Source organism: Callorhinus ursinus, unplaced genomic scaffold (genome assembly GCF_003265705.2).
Source record: "Callorhinus ursinus isolate GAN/ISIS: 27379988/994484 unplaced genomic scaffold, GSC_fseal_2.0 scaffold28, whole genome shotgun sequence".
Classification (NCBI taxonomy): domain Eukaryota; kingdom Metazoa; phylum Chordata; class Mammalia; order Carnivora; family Otariidae; genus Callorhinus; species Callorhinus ursinus.
The window spans coordinates 10,141,142-10,164,243 of NW_027397090.1; the positions used below are offsets into that span (position 1 = coordinate 10,141,142).

A 23,102-nucleotide genomic window follows, 5' to 3' on the forward strand; every position below is an offset into this window, starting at 1 on the left:
TTCAGGGCTCCATCACACAGCTGTGTGTGCCTGAATTTTTCTGCCGGAGATGAATCTGACCAAGGTGGAAAGTACTGGCACCGCGAGCTACTCATCGTGACAGTAACAATGCAACTAAACATCTACGGAGCCTACCATCAGGGGAGTAGTGATCCTGACAACAGTAAGATTTAAATGAGGTGACACTGGTTACAGGAAACGGCTTTCTTCAGCACACTGTCTATGAAACCGGATCACTTAATAGGCCATCTGATATCACTGGCTTGAAAAGGAAGTATGAAAACATTTCTTGTCCACAGCATTTTCCCCTCCAAGGTGTTCTAATGAACTAATTATGGGATTACAGCCAACACAGATGATGCCACAGGGATTTTTATCAGAAGTACAGATCTTGTGTCACCACCTTGCTTGAAACCCTCTAATGGGTTCATGGTGTCCTCACTGCAGGATTAAGCCCAAACCCTTTAGCTTGACCCAGAAGCCCATCTGACAGCATTATTTCTGATATAGAGAGATCCCCACCCCCAACACAAAGACACACACACACCCACACTCTATCCTTTGACCAAGCTGACCTTACAGGTCCGTGAACCCCTAACAACCACATATGACATTTTCTGTTTGTGTGCATTTTTCCCAAGGAGGGGGGTCCAACGTGCTCTCTTTTTTCAGATGGTCTGTTTTTCCAAAACCCACACACAGATCTAGAGAGTCTAATTCTAAATTAGAGATGTTCACTGCCAAGGTGCCTTAGACTGGGCCATAAACACCTAGCTCAGTAACCTCTCTTCATAGTGAGAGGAGGCAATTCTCATCCAACAGGGAGAACCCCCAACTTAAGTCCTGGGTACCCTTCGCCTGGCCCCATCTCTGAACCTATACTCAGCAACGGAGGCATAGGCTTCTTCTCATAGAACTGAAGAAAAAGAAAGAGGGACAGATTGCATGAAATGGGTCCTGGGACTACAGAAATGGGAAAGTCTGTGGGTGGGCAACCTAAGCCTTCTGAGAGGAAGTGGGGCTACCTCTCACCTTCAGATTATTCAAACCATTTCTCCAGTCCCTCTTTATGTCAGTTTCCTATTGCTGCAGTAGCAAATAGAATCCAGGAGAATTTCTCCAGCCAAAGATCGGTACCTGGATCACATCTGCAAAGTCCTTTTTCCATGTAAGTAACCTGCGTACAAGGTTTAGGGATTGGGGTGAAGCGAACTGAGAGGGCCCCATTATTCCACAGATCATTCTCCTTTACTTCAGGACTGATTCTAGCATTTTCTCTGGGGTTGCCTCAGGCAAAGAGAAGAGCTCTCCTCAGAACTCCATTCAGTCAGATGCTGTTCATTCATTTAACAAAGACCTGAGAACTTTCTCTCCCTGAGCAATGGTACACGGGCAGAGACCTGAAAGGTGAGAATGACCAGTCAGCAGGAGCCCTCCTTCAATACACAAGTGGCCTGGCCAGAGTCCTGGTCCTCAAGGGACTGAGAATCCCATGAGGAGGTCAGGGGCACGGATTTCCAGGCGGAGAGGAGCAGTGGTTCAGGGACTCAAAAGCTGACCATCGATTGGCGTAAACTGCAGTAGGCCGCACGGAAGGTGCCAGAACTAGAGGCTGGAAAGACACAGTGGTTCCAGATCTGGGCCCTCCAGGCCATGCTAACGGTTCCTCTGTTTTGATAAGGAACCAGCACCCTAATTTGAAAAGGATCATTCTCGCTGCCCAGCGGAGGGAAAGAAGTTACGGGACTGTTACCGTGGTTCACAGAGATGAGGGGGGGGACAGAGGAGATGAATGTGAGAGATATTTTGGAAGGTGCTAGGACGTGCTATGAGCTAGAAATGAGGGCGAGCAAAGTACCCAAAAGTCCTGGCGTTGCTCTGGATGAGCTGAGATGACAGAGGGTGCTGGGCTGAGGTGAGGAGACTGAGGAGGAACCCATTTCTGGGGGAAACTCAAGGGTTCTGTCTGAGATGCCAGTAAGACTCCAGTCAGAGATGTTGAGGGACAAGCCCGGAGCTTAGAATAGAGGCCTGGGCTGGAAGTTTGAATCTGAGTGTTTTTCGCATATAAAAGGTATGGAAAACCAAGGAGCCAGATGAGCAATGCAGCGAGACAGGGGAGTGTTCTAGAAGGGCCCTGAGCCTGGTGAAACACTTAGGGACTAGACAGGAAGGAGAGCCTTTGGCGGTGACGTAGGACTGACAACAGAAGTGGGAAGAAAATCAGGAAAATATGGCTTTAGAGAAACCAAGAAAAGAGAATTCGAAGAAAGGAATGATGAAAATCTCAACCAAGTGGCTCTTTCATTTGGTAATAGGAATGTTACAACTTGCTGGGACATGAAAAGCTGTGGGTTAAATTCTTTTTTTTTTTTTTTTAAAGATTTTATTTATTTATTTGACAGAGAGAGAGAGAGAGAGAGTTCACAAGCAGGGGGAGAGGCAGAGGAAGAGGGAGAAGCAGGCACCCAGCTGAGCAGGGAGCCCGTTGCAGGACTCGATCCCAGGACCCGGGCTCATGACCTGAGCCCAAGGTAGACACTTAATGACTGAGCCACCCAGGCCACCCTGGGTTAAATTTTCTGTTCTTTTCTCTCTCATATCATTGATTCATAAGTAAGTCCAAATCTGGATTTGAATGCTTGACAAAATTAATCGATAAACTCCAGTCAAATTATGTTATCATTTAAACCATATTTTTAAAATGTGCCTTTAACTTCAAAAAATAAAATGTTAGTTTAAAGAGGCAGGATGCAAAATACACAGAATGAAATCTGACAATGAAAACTTCACAACTGTATTTATATGCAGAGGAAAACAGGGCAGGAAGGAAATATATCAAACTGTATGATTATTTCTGGGTGCTGGAATAGTAGGTGATTTGTACTTTCAAGACTTACGGTTCTTGAATTTTCTAAGTTTTCTGTTATGTGTAGGAAAAGAAATGTCCTTCAATCAAGGTACTGTTACTACGTTTATAAATACATTTTAAGGGATGAATTTAAATATATACATATAGATATATATACACACACACATACATAGATGTTTGCGATTTGCTCATTCTTTAAATTTCATTTTCTTTCAGGTCAAGGTCTCAGTGCTAGAAACCCATGTAGCTGCTACACTCTCATGAAACATAATCATAATCAACTTTATTTTTGTCTCCCATTGCCTCTCTAAACTTATTCTGGGGTTAGATCTTCCCCTGCCTTAGGATGAAATTTAGGGCAGGTCTATGACCCTTCCGGTGACTCCCAAAATCAAACGTCCTCTGCTCCCCGGTCCACCTTTTCACTAGTCTTTCCATGCAGTCTCTGTTCAAATGGCAGCTAGACAAAATGACCCCCCTCTCCCAGTAGGTGTGGTTTCATAAATGACTTCTGCAGTATTCTGTTCTTTTCCTGGTTGAAAACTACTTTCCTGATATAATTTCTACAGCCTTCTACATTTTGGAAAATAAGAATGCTGGAGATATGACGTCCTCCCCTGCGCCTGCACAGACCTTCCAGGTGGTGAAGCTGCCTCATAACAAGGTCATTTTGACATACTGGGCACTAAACAACCTTGTCAGATGCCCAAGACAGATTTGCTTTATATTTGATTTTCTCTTATTACTAAGCAGCCTTTTAACAGAATCCCTGTGTATCCATGTGTCGGAAGGAAGGTTTGATTCTCTAAATGTGATGGAAAAGACAGAGCAAAAATAAGGTGTTTCATGTGTCATGGTTTCTTTTAAATGATCTCTACCTTATTTACATGGTTGGCGGTGAAGCGTTCTCTCACTGGAATGGAAAAGCATATTAAGCAAATACTTCTCATTAACAGAAAAATACTGTACTCTTAAGGTATTCAGCAGTGGTAAATTATACACACTTAATTGCCCTTAAAGGAGATATGCCACCAACTGCAGATGAAATTTTTGATTTAGGATAAAACAGCATCAATCCCTTCAAAATATTACAGTGTACTCTGAGATATTCATCATCAATGGGGCACAGAATATCCTTCACACATATATACACACCAGGGGAGAAAGTTTCATTTGTTTGTATACTCAAATAAAAATATCACTGGGGCACCTGGGTGGCTCAGATGGTTAAGCGTCTGCCTTTGGCTCAGATCATGATCCTGGGGTCCTGGGATCGAGTCCCGCATCGGGCTCCCTTCTAGGCGGGGAGCCTGCTTCTCCCTCTGCCTCTGCCTCTCTCTCTCTGATTCTCATGAATAAATAAGTAAAACATTAAAAAAATATATCACTGGGGCGCCTGGGTGGCTCAGTCGGTTAAGCAGCCAACTCTTGATTTCAGCTCAGATCATGATCTCAGGGTTGTGAGATCGAGCCCCATGTCAGGCTCCGTGCTCAGCGGGGAGACTGCTTGAGATTCTCTTTTTCTTTCCCTCTGCCCCTCCCCCTGCTTTTGTGCTCTCTTTAAAATAAATAAATGAATTAAAAAATACTTACCTTTAAAATCAACAACTCCCTCGTGGGAAACATAATATTCTAAGACTAGGTGAAACTTGGTTTTTGTTGATTCTAGGCAGTGAAAAATGAACCCTTTTTTATTTTTGTCTTTTGAATCTAAGCTTGTATTTGTATCAAATAAATAGTATTTTTTAATTCATTTATTTATTTTAGAGAGAGCACAAAAGCAGGGGGAGGGGCAGAGGGAAAGAAAAAGAGAATCTCAAGCAGTCTCCCCGCTGAGCACGGAGTCTGACATGGGCCTCGATCTCACAACCCTGAGATCATGATCTGAGCTGAAATCAAGAGTTGGCTGCTTAACCGACTGAGCCACCCAGGCGCCCCAGTGATATATTTTTTTAATGTTTTACTTATTTATTCATGAGAATCAGAGAGAGAGAGGCAGAGGGAGAAGCAGGCTCCCCGCCTAGAAGGGAGCCCGATGCAGGACTCGATCCCAAGACCCCGGGATCATGACCTGAGCCAAAGGCAGATGCTTTGCTATATTATTTGCCTTAATTGATAATTTTCATTTCTTTATGGTTACATACTAATAATAATGGCTGCTGATGCTAATTGTCCGCAGTACCTATCTGCCCTTCTAACTGAGCAGTTGTTCTCAATGAAGGTTGATTTTGTCCTGCATGGGACATCTGCCAGTGTCTGGAGACAATTTTGGCTCATAACTGGGGAGTGCCACTGACATCTTTTGGACAGAGGCCGGGGATGCTGCTAACATCCTACAATGTACAGCAAAGCCCCCTCGACAAAGAATTATCCAGCCCCAAACATCAATAGTGCCCAATGTTAAGGAACCCTATTATACAGTACCAGAAATTTTAACTGGGTATTTCACCTGCTTCTCTTGCAGCTAAGCGTAGTCATGGGATGAATTTCAGGCCCATGTGCTGTGTGAGGAAATGATGGGTCCAGCTCCCAGGTCACACTGTTAACAGGAAGGAGAGTGACCTCTGGGGATGCTGGACATGAAGGAGCCCTCCTGGATCCTATCTAGAAGCTGCACGTTGAGTACGACAGCAAAACAAGACAGAAACCTGGACCCCTAATGATTTCGCAGAGCAAGTGAATCACCCCTGCACTGTTAACGCACGCGAGAACCAAACTTCAACTCAGTGGAAGCTACAAACATTGTAGTTCTTGCTTTTATACATCATTGGACCTGTGTTCCAAGTGCCTGTGGCCAAAAACCTTGCCCAGATCATCGGGATGTGGGTGTGCAGGTGATGGGCAGCGCCTCTGCCCGGGTCCTGTGGCAGATTACAGAACTACAGGGTGAATGGTAACTTTGTAGGTGGCTCCTTCTACATGCGGTCAAAGGTGGTCCACGCCAGGGAGCGCCTGCAGGAGGAGCTCAGAATCCAGGCCCAGGAAGAGAGAGAGAGAGAGAGAGAAGAGAGAAGAGAGAAGAGAGAAGAGAGAAGAGAGAAGAGAGAAGAGAGAAGAGAGAAGAGAGAAGAGAGAAGAGAGAAGAGAGAAGAGAGAGAAGAGAGAAGAGAGAAGAGAGAAGAGAGAAGAGAGAAGAGAGAAGAGAGAAGAGAGAAGAGAGAAGAGAGAAGAGAGAAGAGAGAAGAGAGAAGATAGCAGATGCCCCAAAATGTGACCGCTCAGCAACTCCCACCACACCCTGCCCACCGCCTCTTAATGTATAGCTTGGTAATAAATCTCTTTTCTGCATTTCTCTTAAAAAAAAAAAAAAGGCAGTAAAACATGAACATCTCAGTCTTCTTCAGGGTTAACAATTTTCATTTTTTTTGATAGGTGTCCTTCTAGAATTTTTTTCTACCCATCAAAAATACATATCCATATATATGTGTGTGTGTGTGTATCCATTAAAGAATAAAAATGGATCTTACTATTCATGCTCTACGTGGAGTTTGTTTTTTTCACACAATATCCTTCCATGTCCATCTATACAAATTCTCATTGTTTTTGATGGTTACATAGAGTTTCGTGGTTTGTATGTAACACAACTGTTTTATCTATTCTCCTACTGATAGCCATTAGGGTTCCTGTTCTCTCTCCTTTTTTTTAAAGATTTTATTTATTTATTTGACAGAGAGAGAGAGAGACAGCAAGAGAGGAACACAAGCAGGGGGAGTGGGAGAGAGAGAAGCAGGCTTCCTGTGGAGCAGGGAGCCTGGTGTGGGGCTCGATCCCAGGACCCTTGAGCTGAAGGCAGCTGCTTAACTGACTAAGCCACCCAGGCATCCCATGTTCTCTCTTTTTAATAGCAAATAATGCTGCAATGAATACCCCTGCCTGTATATTCCTGCCCATTTCTTTCTGTGTACTTCTGCAGCATAGATTCTTAGAACACTAGGGAAAAAGATAACGTACATTTATACTTTCGGAAGGTACTGCCAAAATGCATTCTACAAGAGATTTCATCAATATTGTCACCAACAGAGTAGAAGAATATGCTTGTCATCAAACCCTCACCAACACGGCTGCAATTAATACTGTTAATGTGTGCTCATCTTGCTGGTTTGGTTCCCATTTTCCTGATCACCTACAAGGGAGACCCCCCCTTTGTGTATTTGCTATATTATTTGCCTTTAAATTAATAATTTTCATTTCTTTATGGTTACATACTAATAACCATGCTCAATTACTTTATACCAATTAAAGCTCAACTGCATTTCAAAGTAATGCCCTTGGAAACTTTGAAGCAGTAAAATTCTACACCGGCTCTCAGAAGTTTGTTTTTTTGTTTTTCGTTTTTTTTAAATTGTAAGCTTTCACAGTGCAGACATGGTAGCTCTTCTTATCATCTAAGAAATGGTTATTTTTTTTTTTTTTTACTCTAATACACTTTTGCGTATCTCTAGTTTTTAAGATTTGAAATAGTACCTTAGAAGAATTGATACTCAGATGCACAATTTTTTTTTTTTTCAAATAGAAATGTGCTCCATAATTGGCTCATTGGGATGAGGGGCTCTTTGGGGGAACATGTAACAGCAGCCTGGGGGTGAGGAGAGGTAGGGAAACACACCTGGGCACAAACACCAAGCAATGGTACGGATGTTCTTCTACCTGTCCCTTTCGAGTCGTACACTATATGGTTAGAGAGGCCCTTGAGGGTGGCCTTCTCTGTAGTGGGAAGCAATCAGGTACCTGTAGCTGGAAGTGTTGTACATGATGGCCGCCCCTTTCCTGCTGTACCCCTGCTTCATTTCTTTCTGGGGGCAAGGGAATGAACGGAGCATACTGGGATCATTTCACTGTTCTGCTGGCTACTGGCATCTCCGGAGAGCTTACTGCGATCTAGGTGTTGTACTAAGTGCATGAGAGGTGTCTTCTCCTTGATGTGCATTATCTTCACAACACTACACAGAGGTAAAACTGTTACTCCTGAGTTAACCTATGATGAAACAGGCTCAAAAGGACAGAGAAGCAAGGGGTGTCTGGGTGGCAAAGTCAGTTAAGGGGCCGACTCTTGATTTTTGGCTCGGGTCATGATCTCAGCGTTGGGATATTGAGCCACACATCGGGCTCCACACTCAGTGAGGAGTACATGTCAGATTCTCTCTCTCCCTCTGCCCCTCCTTCCTCCCCCCACTTGCACTTGTGTGCTCTTGCTCTAAAGTAAATAAAATCCTAAAAAAAAAAAAATTGAGAAACTTATTCAAGGCTGCACAGTGAGGAAATGACAAAGCTGGCCCTTCTATGCAAGTCCATGTTCACAACCATCACATCCAATGTCATAACTGGACGCAGAAATACACCAACGTCAGCTTTGCCAGTTGATTTAGCACAGGCGCAGCTTAAATTCTATGGCTGGTCTAACTACCACAGAATTCACTTGGTTGTGTGGGACTCTTTCCTGGCCCAAACCAAGCCAGCTTCTATTCTTTTTATTTGTATTCTCCACTGACCAGCAAATCCATGGTTTGCCCAGAGGTGTGGACCAGGTGGGTCAGGGCCAAGGCTCACCCCAGAAAGTCCCCAGCAGATATTTTCAGAGAACTCTGCCAGGTCAGGTGCACAGAAACACCTAGCTTGGCACTAAGTTGAAAGGCATCGTACGTGGAGCCGAAGGAGAAAGGTTTCCGTACAATGTCGCCATTTTGGAATTTTTACAAAAGGAATGAGAATCTAGGCTTGTCTACTGGCTTTGCCTATGACAGGTGCAGGACGGGCAACTGAGCCCTCCCCACCAAAGGAACCCCTTCAGCAATCTTGCTCTCTTCACCATCCTTGCTGGACTTACATTATCCCCACCTATTAGAGAGTCTACTAACCCTAGCCCTGCTCCTGGTCTCCTGTCCCCCCAAAGCTCTTGATGCATATGAAGACAGATGGATGGACGGATGGACGGACAGACAGACACACACAGAGCTGTTGCTGTTTTAAGGATTAGGAGGGGATACTTAAAAGTCCTTCAAGGAAGCAAAGACCTGTAGGACAACTTACTATACTTCTGCAAACACCAGCTGCAAATAAGATCTTAATGTTCTTTTATCACCTACGCCAAGACATCGCCAACCTTTCCTCTTCCTTCCACCAACTGACCTCTTCAGTTATAAAAAGAAGAGTGTATTTAGCTCAGGAGGAGAAATAACCCAGTGCCTTGCTCTCTGATAGTTTTGGCAGGTCCCCTGGTTACTGTTCTGCAGTTAATTAATTCAGGACATATATTCTTTGACTTCATAGAACAGGAGGGCTTGATTGCTACCCATTTACCCAAATAAAAAGAAGAAAGCCAGGAATAAAACTTCCTTCAGGAGCAGGGATCCCTGCATTTATTTCTTTTTTTCCATTTGTGCTTAGATTTGTATGAGTCATGTAACTTTTTTAAATAATTAAGTTTCCTGATCTGTAAAAAAAAAAAAAACACAGATAGAATGAGGAAAATAATAAATGATATAGAAACAGTTCTAAAGAAAGACAACCAGTTCTCTTTCTCCCTTCAAATGTCCCTCACTTTGATTTTTCTTCTTCTTAGTTTAACTTTCAAGATAAACTCTGTAAGTGGGTCAGAGGGAATTTTATAAGTATATACATCTCAAGTACATCTTATAACAGATGACATCATAATCTGTACATAACATATACCCTACATGTGTGATAGGAATAAATAAACCTATGAAAAAATAGATACATATATGTATATATGTTTGTATAGGAATAAATAATATTTATGTAACAGGCAATGCTCAGGGATCTAAGATGTGGGAGGAAGAAAGGGAAAGGATGTGATTGCTACATGTGACAGAATCCTACAGACAACAGAAATAATTTTACAAGCCAAAACGGCAGTGATTTTTACAGACTGACAATGAAAAGCATCGTTTACTAGTGATGCGCTGTTTGCCAATCTCCAGTGCTTTTCTCCATGCAGGCCCTAAACACTTCTCACAGGCTAGAACCATCAGGTGCAAGGCCCAACGTGAGGGATGTTGGTAAAAGGATTTTCTAAAAAAATGGCCTTTCTTTAAATTCCTATGATCAATCTGTCCTCTCAGAGTGAAGAGTGAAGACATCCCTCCCTTGACAACTGAATTATTTGAAATGATCGTCACAGTAATTGTTAACCGTATGATTACAACCTGCTCGGTAGTTCTGCCCCTATTTCTGGAAAGTCGTAGAAAAACAACGTCAAGAGAGTTTGAAACAAAAAGATCTGCAATGTCAATGCCAGTATTTATCTGAAGGGGTTTTAAAATGTGGAATTTAGGTGTTTCCTTAATACCAGAAGATTGGTTTTTAGTATTTAATGCTTCTAATATGATCATTTCTTCAGTGAGCTATAGTTCTATAATATTGCCTTAAATTCTGCGCTAATCGTTTTAAGAGCTTATTTTGTGCCAGGTCAAATTATCCGTAGTACTGATTTCTCATCTTAACACCATTACCTCCCTTTTACAGAAGAATAAGCTGAAATTCAGAAAGATTATACATCTGAAAGGTAAATCCTAGATTATTTTTCACAGAAAGACTCTACATTAAAAGTGCACTACAGACTGAGACATCAGAGGCTGTTTACGTATTTTTCAGGAATCTCTATCATCAGGTTAAGGCACTGAAATTAGGGAATCGTGTTTTTTTTTCTCACTTTTTTTTATTATGTTATGTTAATCACCATACATTGCATCATTAGTTTTTGATGTAGTGTTCCATGAGTCATTGTTTGCCTATAACACCCAGTGCTCCATGCAATATGTACCCTCCTTAATACGCATCAGCGGGCTAACCCATCCCCCCACCGCCCTCCCCTCTAGAACCCTCAGTTTGTTTTTCAGAGTTCATCGTCTGTCATGGTTCATCTCCCCCTCCTCAACAGATGCAGAAAAAGCATCTGACAAAGTACAGCATCCTTTCTTGATCAAAACTCTTCAGAGTATAGGGATAGAGGGTACATACGTCAATATCATAAAAGCCATCTATGGAAGGGAATCGTTTTAAATATAATGCTCACTTTCAGGTTTGGATTAAGCATTCTTTGCCTACATAGCCTCTATGTCTCAAGATCTAGGAGTACCTCAAGATGTCATTTTCTCTCTCCATGCTCTGTCAGAACCATGGAATGTAGTTTCTAAGCTCCTCCGCTTTAGAACGCTGTGTGTATTTGAAAAACCACCACAAAAACCCCAGGCACGTGAGGGGCCCAGGACTCTCCCACCTGCCGGCAGCTGCCCCCTCCCACACCTGATGGCTGCCCCCTTGCCTTCTGTAACTCTTTATAGTGGCCTTTCAGATCATTATGCTTTTTCTGCATCAGCCCTTCTGCCAGGAAAGCTCCTTAGGTCTTCAGGATGGAAGCACTCTCAAAACCCAGCTGGACACCCAGCTGCAAATGGGGATAGAAGAGTCCCTGGCCAGGGAGTTGCAGGTCACCGAGGTAAAATGATGGACTGGTGGGGGCCAGGACCTCCCCCAGCAGCCCTGAGAAGCTCCAGTGGGGGGCCCTGCCTGCCTCACCTGCTTCTGCATTCACCGCAGCTCTGGCTCCCAGAGAAGCTTCTCCCAGATTCCTTCCATGGCACCATCCCACCACCTCACTGTCCGGAGTTCCCTCTCTCCTCTTGCCGCTAGTGCTGGATACTGGGGATCAAGGCCCAGACACAAGTGAAAAGACACTTAGTTGGAGCTCTTAGCTCCACCACCAACCAGCTGTTTGACCAATGTAGGAAAAGACAAGAAAAAACATTCAAAGACAATGACTCTTGCCCTCCTTTCCTAAGGCCTGCCATATTAATTTGCAAACATGGACAGACATTTGGTATCAGGAAGGAGGCGGAAAAATCTAAGTTTGGGGCCCCTTCTGCTGTCAGGGGGCTGTGAGAAAGCCACTTTGAGAAAGCTCCATGACATTGCTGGGTCTCAGTTCCCTCCCCTACACATGAAGGCATTTGACTAGATGATTGCCAAGATTTCTTCCACTTGTAAAATTTTGTTAAGTCAAACTTTCTATCACCAAGCAGAAGTCACTTGCTTTGTAAAGTTCAATCTATTTCATTCCAACGTTCTCTCTCTGTTGTTTTTTTCCCCAGTTACAGCTGCTCCATCAAAAGCTACACGAAAAAGTAACTACGTTTTGCCCGATGTGGATTACAACTCTTACAGTAAGACTAATACTGAGAAAGGAGAACAGTCATTTCTCACAAGGGAAGCAAGAGGAAGCAACCTTTGCTTCACCCATGTGCAATTTCCAGACAAGCCAGCTGGGTAGCAGCCGGGGGCCTGCTTATTGCTGCCTAGTCCTTTTCTCTTGAACTTCAAGAAAGCAGGAAGTTGATTCTGATGTTGCCTATGGTCAAAAGAGCTGGTGTCAGAGCTACCAACTGATCAACACCTAGTTTAGGATTCTTCCCTCCAGAGCTCACTACCAGCCTCTGACCCTTTTCTGGACTGTCAGAGGATGGGACTATTCTTTTTTTTTTTTTTAATAATTTTTTATTGTTATGTTAATCACCATACATTACATCATTAGTTTTTGATGTAGTGTTCCATGATTCATTGTTTGTGCATAACACCCAGTGCTCCACGCAGAACGTGCCCTCTTTAATACCCATCACCAGGCTAACCCATCCCCCCACCCCCCACCCCTCTAGAACCCTCAGTTTGTTTTTCAGAGTCCATCGTCTCTCATGGTTCATCTCCCCCTGCGACTTACTCCCCTTCATTCTTCCCCTCCTATCTTCTTCTTTTTTTTCTTAACATATATTGCATTTTTTGTTTCAGAAGTACAGATCCGTGATTCATCAGTCTTGTACAATTCACAGCGCTCACCATAGCACATACCCTCCCCAGCGTCCATCACCCAGCCACCCCATCCCTTCCACCCCCCACCACTCCAGCAACCCTCAGTTTGTTTCCTGAGATTAAGAGTTCCTCATATCAGTGAGGTCACATGATACAGGTCTTTCTCTGATTGACTTATTTCACTCAGCATAACACCCTCCAGTTAGGATGGGACTATTCTTAGCCACTTTCTCTCAACCTCTGGACTTGACGCCAACACACGAGTCTTCCAGTGGCCCAGCCCAACGTGGATTCGTGATGGCCCTCGCTGGTAACTGACCAGCCAGGACAGCACAAGTGAACTGCCTGACCCACGGGCCATTGCTCAATGGAGGAGTGCTTCCTTCCCCCTTCCCTCATAACAGTTAGAGGAAACCGGGGTGGGTCCTGTTGCCCTGACCCTACACTCTCCAATGATGTAAATGTGTCTACCAACTAACCATCTGCCTTGCTCAGTGCTCAACTTGGTGTTGGCTGAACAACCGAGCAGATGACATTGGATGGGTACAGACCGTCTCAATACTGAGATTCTCTGAGGCTCTGGATGCATCACCACTGAGGTGATGGGTACCCCTCTTGAGGCCCTGCAGCAGCCAACTTTCAGGGTACACACAAGCAAGCAGTGCTCTGTCTAGAAATTTCTGTAGTGTGTTCTCTTACAGATTCCGTGAGTCTCTGTACAAAAGGTCTGGGTGATTTCCGACCTTGTCTCTACCTGTCTTCCAACGCACACCTCTAGCCTCCGCTCTTCCAGGCCCACTCTGACAGGGTCTGTCTCTGGGCACCACTACTTCGCCTCTCTCCTAGCACCAGTATCTTTTTTTTTTTTTAAATTCAATTAGCCAACATATAAGTACATCATTAGTTTCAGATGTAGCATTCAGTAATTCATCAGTTGCATGTGACACCCAGTGCTCATTACATCACGTGCCCTCCTTAATGCCCATCACCCAGTTACCCCATCCCCCCTCAACAACCCTGTTTGTTTCCTATAGTTATGAGTCTCTCATGATTTTTCTCCCTCTGATTTCTTCCCCTTTAAGTTTTTCCTCCCTTCCCCTATGATCCTGTGCTATTTCTGATATTCCACATATGAGTGAAACCATATAATTGTCCTCCTCTGTTTGACTTATTTCGCTCAGCATAATCCCCTCCAGTTCCATCCACGTCACTTTAAATGGTGGGTAGTCATCTTTTCTGATGGCTGAGTAATAGTCCATTGTATATATGAACCAAATCTTCTTTATCCATTCATCTGTCAATGGACACCTCGGCTCTTTCCACAGTTTGGCTATTGTGGACATAGCTGCTATGAACAATGGGGTGCAGGTGCCCCTTCAGAACGCTACATTTGTATCTTGAGGGTAAATACCTAGTAGTCCCAGCACCGGTATCTGATAGTGCTTGGCTTTAGGTTACTGGAGGGTTGACTAGAAACAGCTTGGCTTGTGAAACAGACATACGTGGTACAGTGTATGGCTTGGGGGAAATTTCTCCAGTCTGCCTGGGTAAATGAATAGCCTTTCCCACGGGGCACTGTCTCACTGTGAATTGAAGTGAGTGAAAGCAGTCCCAGGCTCTTCGATCGACCACCATCGACCAGGGTGGCCAGACACACACACAGGTGTGGTGCTATGCACCACAGCTGCTCATACTTACAGGTTTCCGTGGTGAAGGGGTGTTATTTTCATGAGGGGGAAACCATCTGCCATCAGCCCTACAACATACGCATTATTGGAAATACCTGTGTCTCTATCCCATGATTTAATTTGTTTGGAATTTAACCACCTGGCAATAGGGAAAAACTCCAAACAATATGGAAATTTTCTTTCAAAGATTCAAAAAGGAACAAGGAAATACTAATCATTCTTACTACACTCAGTCGGTGAGTAGAACACAGTACACAGGCAGGGTTCTAGCAGCCCCTGGGCATTTCTTCCCTCCCTGGCCCCCCTTCATTTTCAAGTATTTGCTGCCATAAGGGTCTTTGCCATGATTTGACCACACTGGGGTCTACTTCCTCACTCACCATTGGGTTCCCTGACAGGGCTGTTTTGGTCAAGAATGGATGAGGGTAAGGCATTCCTTAGTCTTGACATTCTTTTCTTTTCTTTTAAGATTTTATTTATTTATTCATTTGACACAGAGAGAGAGCGAGCACAAGCAGGGGGAGCAGCGGAGGGAGAGGGAGAAGCAGACTCCCCGTTGAGCAGGGAGCCCGATGCGGGACTTGATCCCACGACCCTGAGTTCAGGACCTGATCCCACAACCCTGAGATCAGGACCTGAGCCGAAGGCAGATGCTTAATCAACTGAGCCACCCAGGCGTCCCTTTAGTCTTGACATTCTTAATCATCTTCTGTAATTCTGTGTTTGGTTATGCAAACTCTATCATGACCCCAAAGAAAAACAATACCTCTAAATCCTCAACCACAGAATCCCCAGATGTCAAAGGCAGAGGGTAGCTGGTTTTTAAATTCCCATCACTGAGAACAGAAGCCCGAGAGACAGGGCATTTCTACAACTGTTGGGCAAAGTGATCCCCTTAGCCAAGCGGACTACAGAAATTTCCCCAGGCCACATACTCTTCTGAGAGTTTTACTCCACAAGCCAAACTGTTTCTAAATTAATCAACTCCCCATATAGCCTCCTAAAGCCAAGTATCAGATAAGTCATTGATTCCCTTAGGCCAGGATTTCTCAACCTTGGCACCACTGACATTTGTTTCTTTTTAAAGATTTTATTTATTTGACAGAGAGAGAGAGAGAGAGAGAGAGAGAACACAAGCATGGAGGAGGGGCAGAGGGAGAGGGAGAGGGAGAAGCAGACTCCCTGCTGAGCAGGGAGCCCAATGTGGGGACTCGATCCCAGGACCCTGAGATCATGACCTGAGCCGAAGGCAGATGCTTAACCTACTGAGCCACCCAGGCGCCCCACCACTGACATTCTAGACTGGATAATTCTTTGCTGTGTACATGGGAGGCTGTCCTGGGCATTGTAGGATATTCAGCAGAATCGTTGGCCTCTACCCACTAGATGCCAGTAGCATCTCTTTCTCCAAGTAGGTAATCAAAAGTATGTCCATGTATACTTGCTCCCTAAATGCTCTCTGAGGGGACAGGGGAAAAAAATTAGCCCTGGGTGGAAACCACAACTTCATCTAAGTACAAAACCCTCATATATACACCAACGTAAATCACCCTTTTTATTTATGGTGAATGTATGTCGCTGCTTATGTTGTTATCTGCGTACATGCTATTCGTGTCCATAGAATGCTCGGTATTTTAGGTTTATCCAGAGCTGTGTCTTAAAACTTCACAGTTGTTTTAACTCACATTTTGTTTCATCAGGCCAAGTGCAAAACACTAGTATGGAAGTGATTTAAAAATGAGAAAACAAGGGGCGTCTGGGTGGCTCAGTTGGTTAAGCGACCGACTCTTGATTTCTGCTCAGGTCATGATCTCAGGGTCGTGAGATCAAGCCCTGCATCAGGCTCTGTGCTCCGCACAGAGTCTTCTCCCTCTCCCTCTGCTTGTCCCCCCCCACTCTCTCTCTCTCTCTCTAAAATAAATAAAATGAAAAAAAATGAAAAAAACAAAGAAACCAATGATGGAGAAGCAGTACAGGAAAGTGTACTCTGTCTGCCCTTGTCCTGATCCTGGTCCTTAGAAAGGTAGCTAGTGTTGTGTGTATACACACAAACCTGCCCACCCTCTCTGCCTTCCACGTGGGCATGCACGTGGACTCACAAACCCAGGGGCTACTGTGCCCACAGCACATGACACTCTGGTTCTCAGGGGCAGCCACTCAGGGCGTGGTTTAGCCATCTGTGCCCGAGAAATGCCCAAGTGGAAATTGACACAAAGGGCATCTCTGGGGCAGGTAGGTGGCTTGGTCTGGTCACCCTGCACAGCTGTCAAAGGCACTGCAAAAAGTGCAGGGCACAGAGAAGGCCTGAGAGCCCAGATCCTTGCAGCCAGAGCTCCAACTCTGCTTCTTGCACACAGCACACTCTTGGCCACCAACTCAAGTATTTGCGCTTCTATTTCCTTATATGTTAATGAACAGTTTTCTCAGAGGCATTTCCAACTCTCACAGTCTAAGTTTCTAAGAATATAAGGCAGACAAATGTCACTTCCACCCACCCCACAATCCTTCTCTTTTCTAAATTAATCATTTCTGCTATTTCCACCTTGAGTGACAGTGACGATTCCCATTTCAACAGCAACTGCAAAAACGCACAGGATACCCGCTCGACTTTCAAGAAAAAGGACGAATCCTGTCATCGGAGGTGATGACCTTACTCCAATTTTCTACCCAAGATTAAATCTCTGAGGACAGTTAATGTTCCATTTTCAAAGAAATATTAAAAAGATCCATTCACATTTATCCAAACTGTATTCTGGAAAATACCAGTCCCATGGTACATATGAAGTCACCAGCTTATTTTGAGCCCTTGATCCCAATCTAGAGATCACTTGACTCTATGCCCCATGTAGAGATATTCCATCTATCATTTCCTTCTTCCGGACATGCTTCATAAACATGACCTGCTTCTGTAAACACCCAAGAAGCGACATGGCAAATGACTGTGGGAGACGCGTAATAATATAGGCAATGAAGGAGACTATCTCTGGCAGTGAGCTCAGAATTGGGTTTTAAAAACTGTGTTCAAAGGCTGCTTCACGTTAGAGTAGGACCATGAGCCACACTTGCTTTTCCATCACATGGAACAGCACTAGAAGCCTTGTTTCCCGCTTCCACCTTATAAAATAATCTCTTATCTATGTAAGTTTATTACACAGAGATTCAGGTCCTGGAGGTGTGTTTATTACACTTACTGATTCAAAGGAGGGGTGAAAAAGAACAGGGAGGGGAAAGGGAGGAGGAAGAAGAGAAGGAAGTCCAGACATAAGACTGTCTCCACACCTCAGAAGCTCAATTCGTGGCTGTTGAGAGTCTCAGACAGACTGACACAGGATGTGCTATGGGGATAGACAAAGTGCTCTAAGTGCACAGAGGAGGACAGTGTTAAATTATACTGTGGTGGACAGAACAACGGCCTCCAAGTATGTTCATGTCCTAATCCCTAGAACCTATGAAACCTAAAAGAGTATATTGCCTTAGAAGGTAAAATAGTCCAAGGTTACAGATGCAATTAAGGTTGCTAATCAGCTGAACTTGAGACGAGGAGATGGTCCTGGATTACCCAGATGGGCCCAATGTAACAACATGGGTCCTTAAAAGTGAAAACGGAAGAGGCAAAAGGGAGGGTGAATGAGATACAAGATGAAAAGGACTGACTGCTCCTTGCTGGCTCCGAGGGTGAGAAACGGGCCATGAGCCAAGGAACGTAAGTGGCTCCCGGAAGCTGGAAAAGGCAAGGAAATGGATCCTCCCCCCCTAGAGCTTCCAGAAAGGAATGAAGCCCTTTTGACACCTTGATTTTTGCTTGGTGAAGATGTGTGTTGGATATCTATCTTACGGAACGTAAGACAATAAATTTATGTTGTTTTAAGCCGTTAAGATTGTGGTAATTTGTTACAGCTGCAAGAGGAAATTAATATACATAGAAATTTTAAAACACCTAAATGCTCTTAAGTCCGGTCTACACAAAGAAGCCCAACTCTCTCACTCTTTGCCCCACTAACCCCAAAGGAATGAATCTATTTATAAATAAGATGTTCTACCAGGACCGTCCAGAGCGGCTTGGGCCATACTGTTTGTTTGTTTGTGTTTAAAGGCAAAGGTCATACTTACCTACCCCAGAATAGCTTGTGAAAAGCATTAACTCTTGGGATAATTTCCACACAGATTACTCTGGTATGGGGGAAAGGCCAGTAGGCCTACAGGAAGAAATTCTAAAAAGTGCCCCCAAATTATAAGCAAATACTACAATTACTCCATCCATCTGCTGACACCAAATCCAAATTAAATCATATTTTAAGAGAAAGTTTTACTAGTTTCAAGTACCTTTTTCAAAAGCTATGTTTCCAATGACTGCCTTTCCATGCTCTGCTTAAATCAATTATATACAGAAGCCAATACCCAACTAAGATTTTTAAAAACTCTTACTAAAATCAGAGTCAGAAAGAAAGTTTCTCGATATGGAAAACAGTTCTTGAGCTAAATGACGACATTCTACTATTGGAAACATTAGAATGACACCTCCCAAATGTATGTGGCCAAGGGATTTTTATTTAAATAGTGATTAATAACCATGTGTGCCACAGAATGCAGGCTGGAGACAGTACAATAGCCATTTGTCTTCTAAAATCATGAACAAGACAAGATTGTCCTTTTATCACTAAGATTCTTTGATACTATTATGGAAGATCATGCTAACAAAATAAGGCAAGAGAACTAAATATAAAATATTGGTTAGAAGGAGAAAAATTGTAATTTAGAGACGATATGATTGTTACCTCTCATACCCAAGAATCAACAATGGGCCTAGGAGAATAGTTTAAAAAATTAGGTTGGCAGTTTACAAAGCAAACTCACACAAATCAAGAGCTTACACATTTCCAACTAGGAAATGTAATGGAAAAAAAAAAAAAGGATCCTATTTGTAATAGCAAAAAAAAAAAAAAGCCAACAAAACCTCATAACAATAAGAACAAAAAGAAAATCCCACAGAAGCTATTTAAGAATATATTTAACACAAAATAGTTACAAAGTCTTGGAAGAAAATAATTTACTGAAGAGCATAAAAGACAATAAATATATAGACAACTAACTTTTGGAAGGGAAGACTTAATGATGCTACTTCTCTCTAAATTCACTAATAAATTTAAACCAATTTCAACCAATGTCACAATAGCAATCTTTTTAGAAGCAATGATCTTATAATTCCAAAGCTTAACTAGAGGAATCAATGTAAACATATCACTGGGAAATTTCTGAAAATTAAGAATTCTTTGGGGAGTCTTACCTAATGAATATTAAAATTTTTAAAAAAGATTTCATTGATTTATTTGACAGAGAGAGAGAGAAATAGTGAGAGAGAGTGAGAGAGATAGAGAGAGAGACAAGCAGGGGGAGTGGCAGGCAGAGGGAGATGGAGAAGCAGGCCCTCTGCTGAGCAAGGAGCCCAATGCAGGCTCCATCCTAAGACCCCACAATCATGACCTGAGCCAAAGGCAGACACTTAACTGACTGAGCCACCCAGGCGTCCCTATGAATGTTATAACTAAAACAAAGCATTCCTAGTATAAAATTTAAAAAGGAGGGTGAAGACAAAAGCCTTTAGGGAAATATTAACAAATCTGACTTCATAAAAGCTCGAGTCAAAAAAAAAAAGTAAGCAAAATTAAAAGACTAATTTAAAACCAGAAAAACATTTGCAATAAAAATGCAACCCCTTAATATGTAAGCAGCTCTTATAAATAAAAGTTAACTCCCAAAGAAAGACACACAATGAATAAAAATTATTTGAAAAAAATAGACTTACTAGTGATAAAAATGACTGCAAATTAAGTCATTTTCATCTAGCTAGCTAGCAGAGATTTTTAAAATGAATAGTGCTCAGTGTCAGAACCTGGGAAAACAGGCACTTTCCTACATCAGCTGGAGGCAGTGGAAATTGAGATAACTTTTTGAAAGGTAATTCAGTAATAGTGCTAAAACGTCCAGAGCGTGTATAACATGATTCTGTGAGGTCATGGGCCAACAATCCCTTGTATTCAAGGCTATAGCTGTGTTGTCTAGCATGCGTAGGTACCCACAAATATTCTGGGGCCAAAGATGCTGTCCCAGGCCACTGGGTGCCCAAAGATCTCCAGTCCAGGTGACCTTGGGGTGGGTGAGTTTGGGTTAATGAGCAGGAAGATGCATGAATGGTTATAACAGTTTTCTATTCAAGAGAAGACTGCCACTTTAAACCCTTTGTTCATGAGGATGGAACCCTACGGGTAAAGGGCTGTGGCCTGGGACCCCAGATTCAGCCAGACTCTGCCTTGTACACCAAGAGATTGTGAGGGCCAAGGGCTGCCCCACTGATATGCTCCATCTACTTCTGGCTCCTGGCAAGACACCCTTTTCCCTGGCTACATCAATCAAGAGCTGTATCATACTAGGTAGCTTCTTCCCACCCATTGGTAAACTTACCTCAAACAATTCAGGACTTCTATAATCCAAAAAAATCCAAATTAAAAAATCAGCAATAAGTGTGTCAATGGAAGTATCCAATATGTTAACAAAACTTGCTTAAAAATAAATGTATGAATAAAAAGTGTGGAGGTCAGCATCAAAGCAGGTCAACTTGGCATAGCCCAAATTCCAAAAGGAAACAGAAACTTAATGTTTGTATTACATGGAATATTTCCTTGGAAAACAGGATTTTGTTCACCAAAGCAGAATCTCAGAGGACTCCATCGTTTGATTTTGTTCACAAATGGAACTTTACTGCTTCAAAATGTCTTTTGTACTTACAACTGTTAAGACACCCCTAATTTATAATATTATAGTTATATCCAAATGAAGCGTTCCATTGAAAATTAGGGGACGGAATGTGGAACAGATTTGTCTCCGAGTTTATCGTAATTAAGTTTAAAAAAAAAAAAAAAACAACCTTGGGGGATGACTGTACTGTTCTTGCTACTTTGTTTTTCCCATGATTTTCTTTAAAACACATGCAACACCAAGTTGGCCATGCCCTGCCCACCCCCAACTTCCCCGTCCTGCTGTCTTCGGTGACACAGGGTTGCCCCATTCTACTGCACTCTACTTCCTTGGAGAGAACGTTTCATTTCCCCCAGGAGAATTCCACTCGTCTGGGAAGAGCAGCTAGAACACGTCAAGGACAAGAAAGATGGGGAGAAAGGACTCTTGAAGCCTAAATCAGTTTCCTAAAACTAAATCAGACACTGAGAGACGGTAAAGCTACAGTACATGCCTTTTAATTTTTATTTATTAAGATGGAAAGCAAAGAAAACATTCTTCCTTTCTGGACATAGGACATCTTTTTTTTTTTTTTTTTTTTAAAGGTGGCTTTAATGAACAAAAGTTAGATTTCCTTTAGCCACAGAATCCCACTGTTCTTTCAAAAGAACTATCACCTTAATACTCAACAGCGGGGACTGTCGGCCACAGAGAACAGGGCCCCAGGCCATTTGGAACTCCAAATGTGAGCAATGTCGCACTATGGAGAAGGTGAAATAAAATCTGTTCCTTCACTAAGGATTGAGTTTCACCTGATTGGCCAAGTCCTTGCTCTCGTGCGGCTTAAGTTCCATTGGGGGTGACTGGGGATCTAGCAACAATGGTACCAACTTAGTATCTGCACAGCCAACTACCATCTTCTGAGCACTTTCTCATCCATCATCAGATTTACTAGTCAAACCATACTGTGGGACTGCCATGCTCAGACATGACCTGTCCTGCATTAGGCTGAGCTCATAAATGGTGGAGCCAGCCTGGCACCCCAGCCAGGCTCCCTTTCTCAGCCCAGCGCTCATGAGGGATGAAGGAAGAGCATGAGGGCCAGGCTCTCACCACCACTGCCTGCCGTTGGTCTATTTCGCGAGTGTTGTAGCTGCTCTGTAAACTGCTAGGCTATTACCCCCTCTCATTCCCACTGAAATAGCAAACTTGAAAAATCACTGGACCCATGTCTTTCATGATACAAAGAAAAAGATGTTCAGTATGCTACTGGGCTAGAGAAATGGGCTGCCAACCACTCCCAAATCCTGCTGCTCCCTGACAGTAACTGGCACTCACCTAGGGGCAGCCTTTAATTGGGGCAACATCTAGAAAGAATAGAACCTTTAAGTGATGGAAGTTGGGAAGAGACTGCCTTTTAAAATTCCCTGCTGAAGCTCTTCCCCGAGTGGCTGACCGTAAGTAGTCTGCAGACTATCGACAAGGGGACTTGAGGATGCCAAAAAATCAATAGCCAACTTTTAAAGAGCCATGCAGGGACCCAAGAAACAGATAATCGCTACAATCTCTGAAACAGAAAAAGCCAAAAGAACTGAACTGAGCTCTTTCAAAGTGGTCTTTCTCCGATCCGAATATCCAAAGCACAAAGTCCACCCCCTTCTGCTCCCCCCGGCCCGGTCCGCTCTTCCCTCCAACATATCTCACCTCTAATTGCAGATCCGGAACTGTAGGCTCAAGAACATATCTCTCTGCAAAGTCTATGACAATTTTAGAATTAAGAAGAAAAAAGTGATACATCTCTTGAACGTTTTGTGCCAGGCACGGTATGGGACCCTATGGATGTCAAGATGATCGGGCAAGGCCCCTGCTCTCTAGCTACTTGAGGTGCAGTTGGCAGGATATAACTGCAAACAATTATTACAAAACAAAGTCATCCATGATATAACAGAGGTCAAGGTCAGGGTGATGAGGGAGGCCTGGGAAGATGTCAC

At 43.3% G+C, this 23,102-nt stretch overlaps 1 protein-coding gene across 5 annotated transcripts in view; it reads right to left on the reverse strand.

Annotated features, from left to right (window-relative positions):
• PIP5K1B (phosphatidylinositol-4-phosphate 5-kinase type 1 beta) overlaps nucleotides 1-23,102 on the reverse strand; it is a 297,076-nt gene that overhangs the window by 143,239 nt on the left and 130,735 nt on the right. Inside the window, exon 1 of one of the 5 annotated variants that reach the window (XM_073878110.1) lies at nucleotides 22,816-22,975. The exons of 3 other annotated variants lie outside the window; for them this stretch is intronic. In XM_073878110.1, the coding sequence (XP_073734211.1) occupies nucleotides 22,816-22,908 (93 nt within the window). In that variant the 5' untranslated portion in view covers nucleotides 22,909-22,975. Of the gene's footprint in view, nucleotides 1-22,815; nucleotides 22,976-23,102 lie in introns of those variants that run through there. One more of the 5 variants, XM_073878109.1, reaches the window with a different exon arrangement.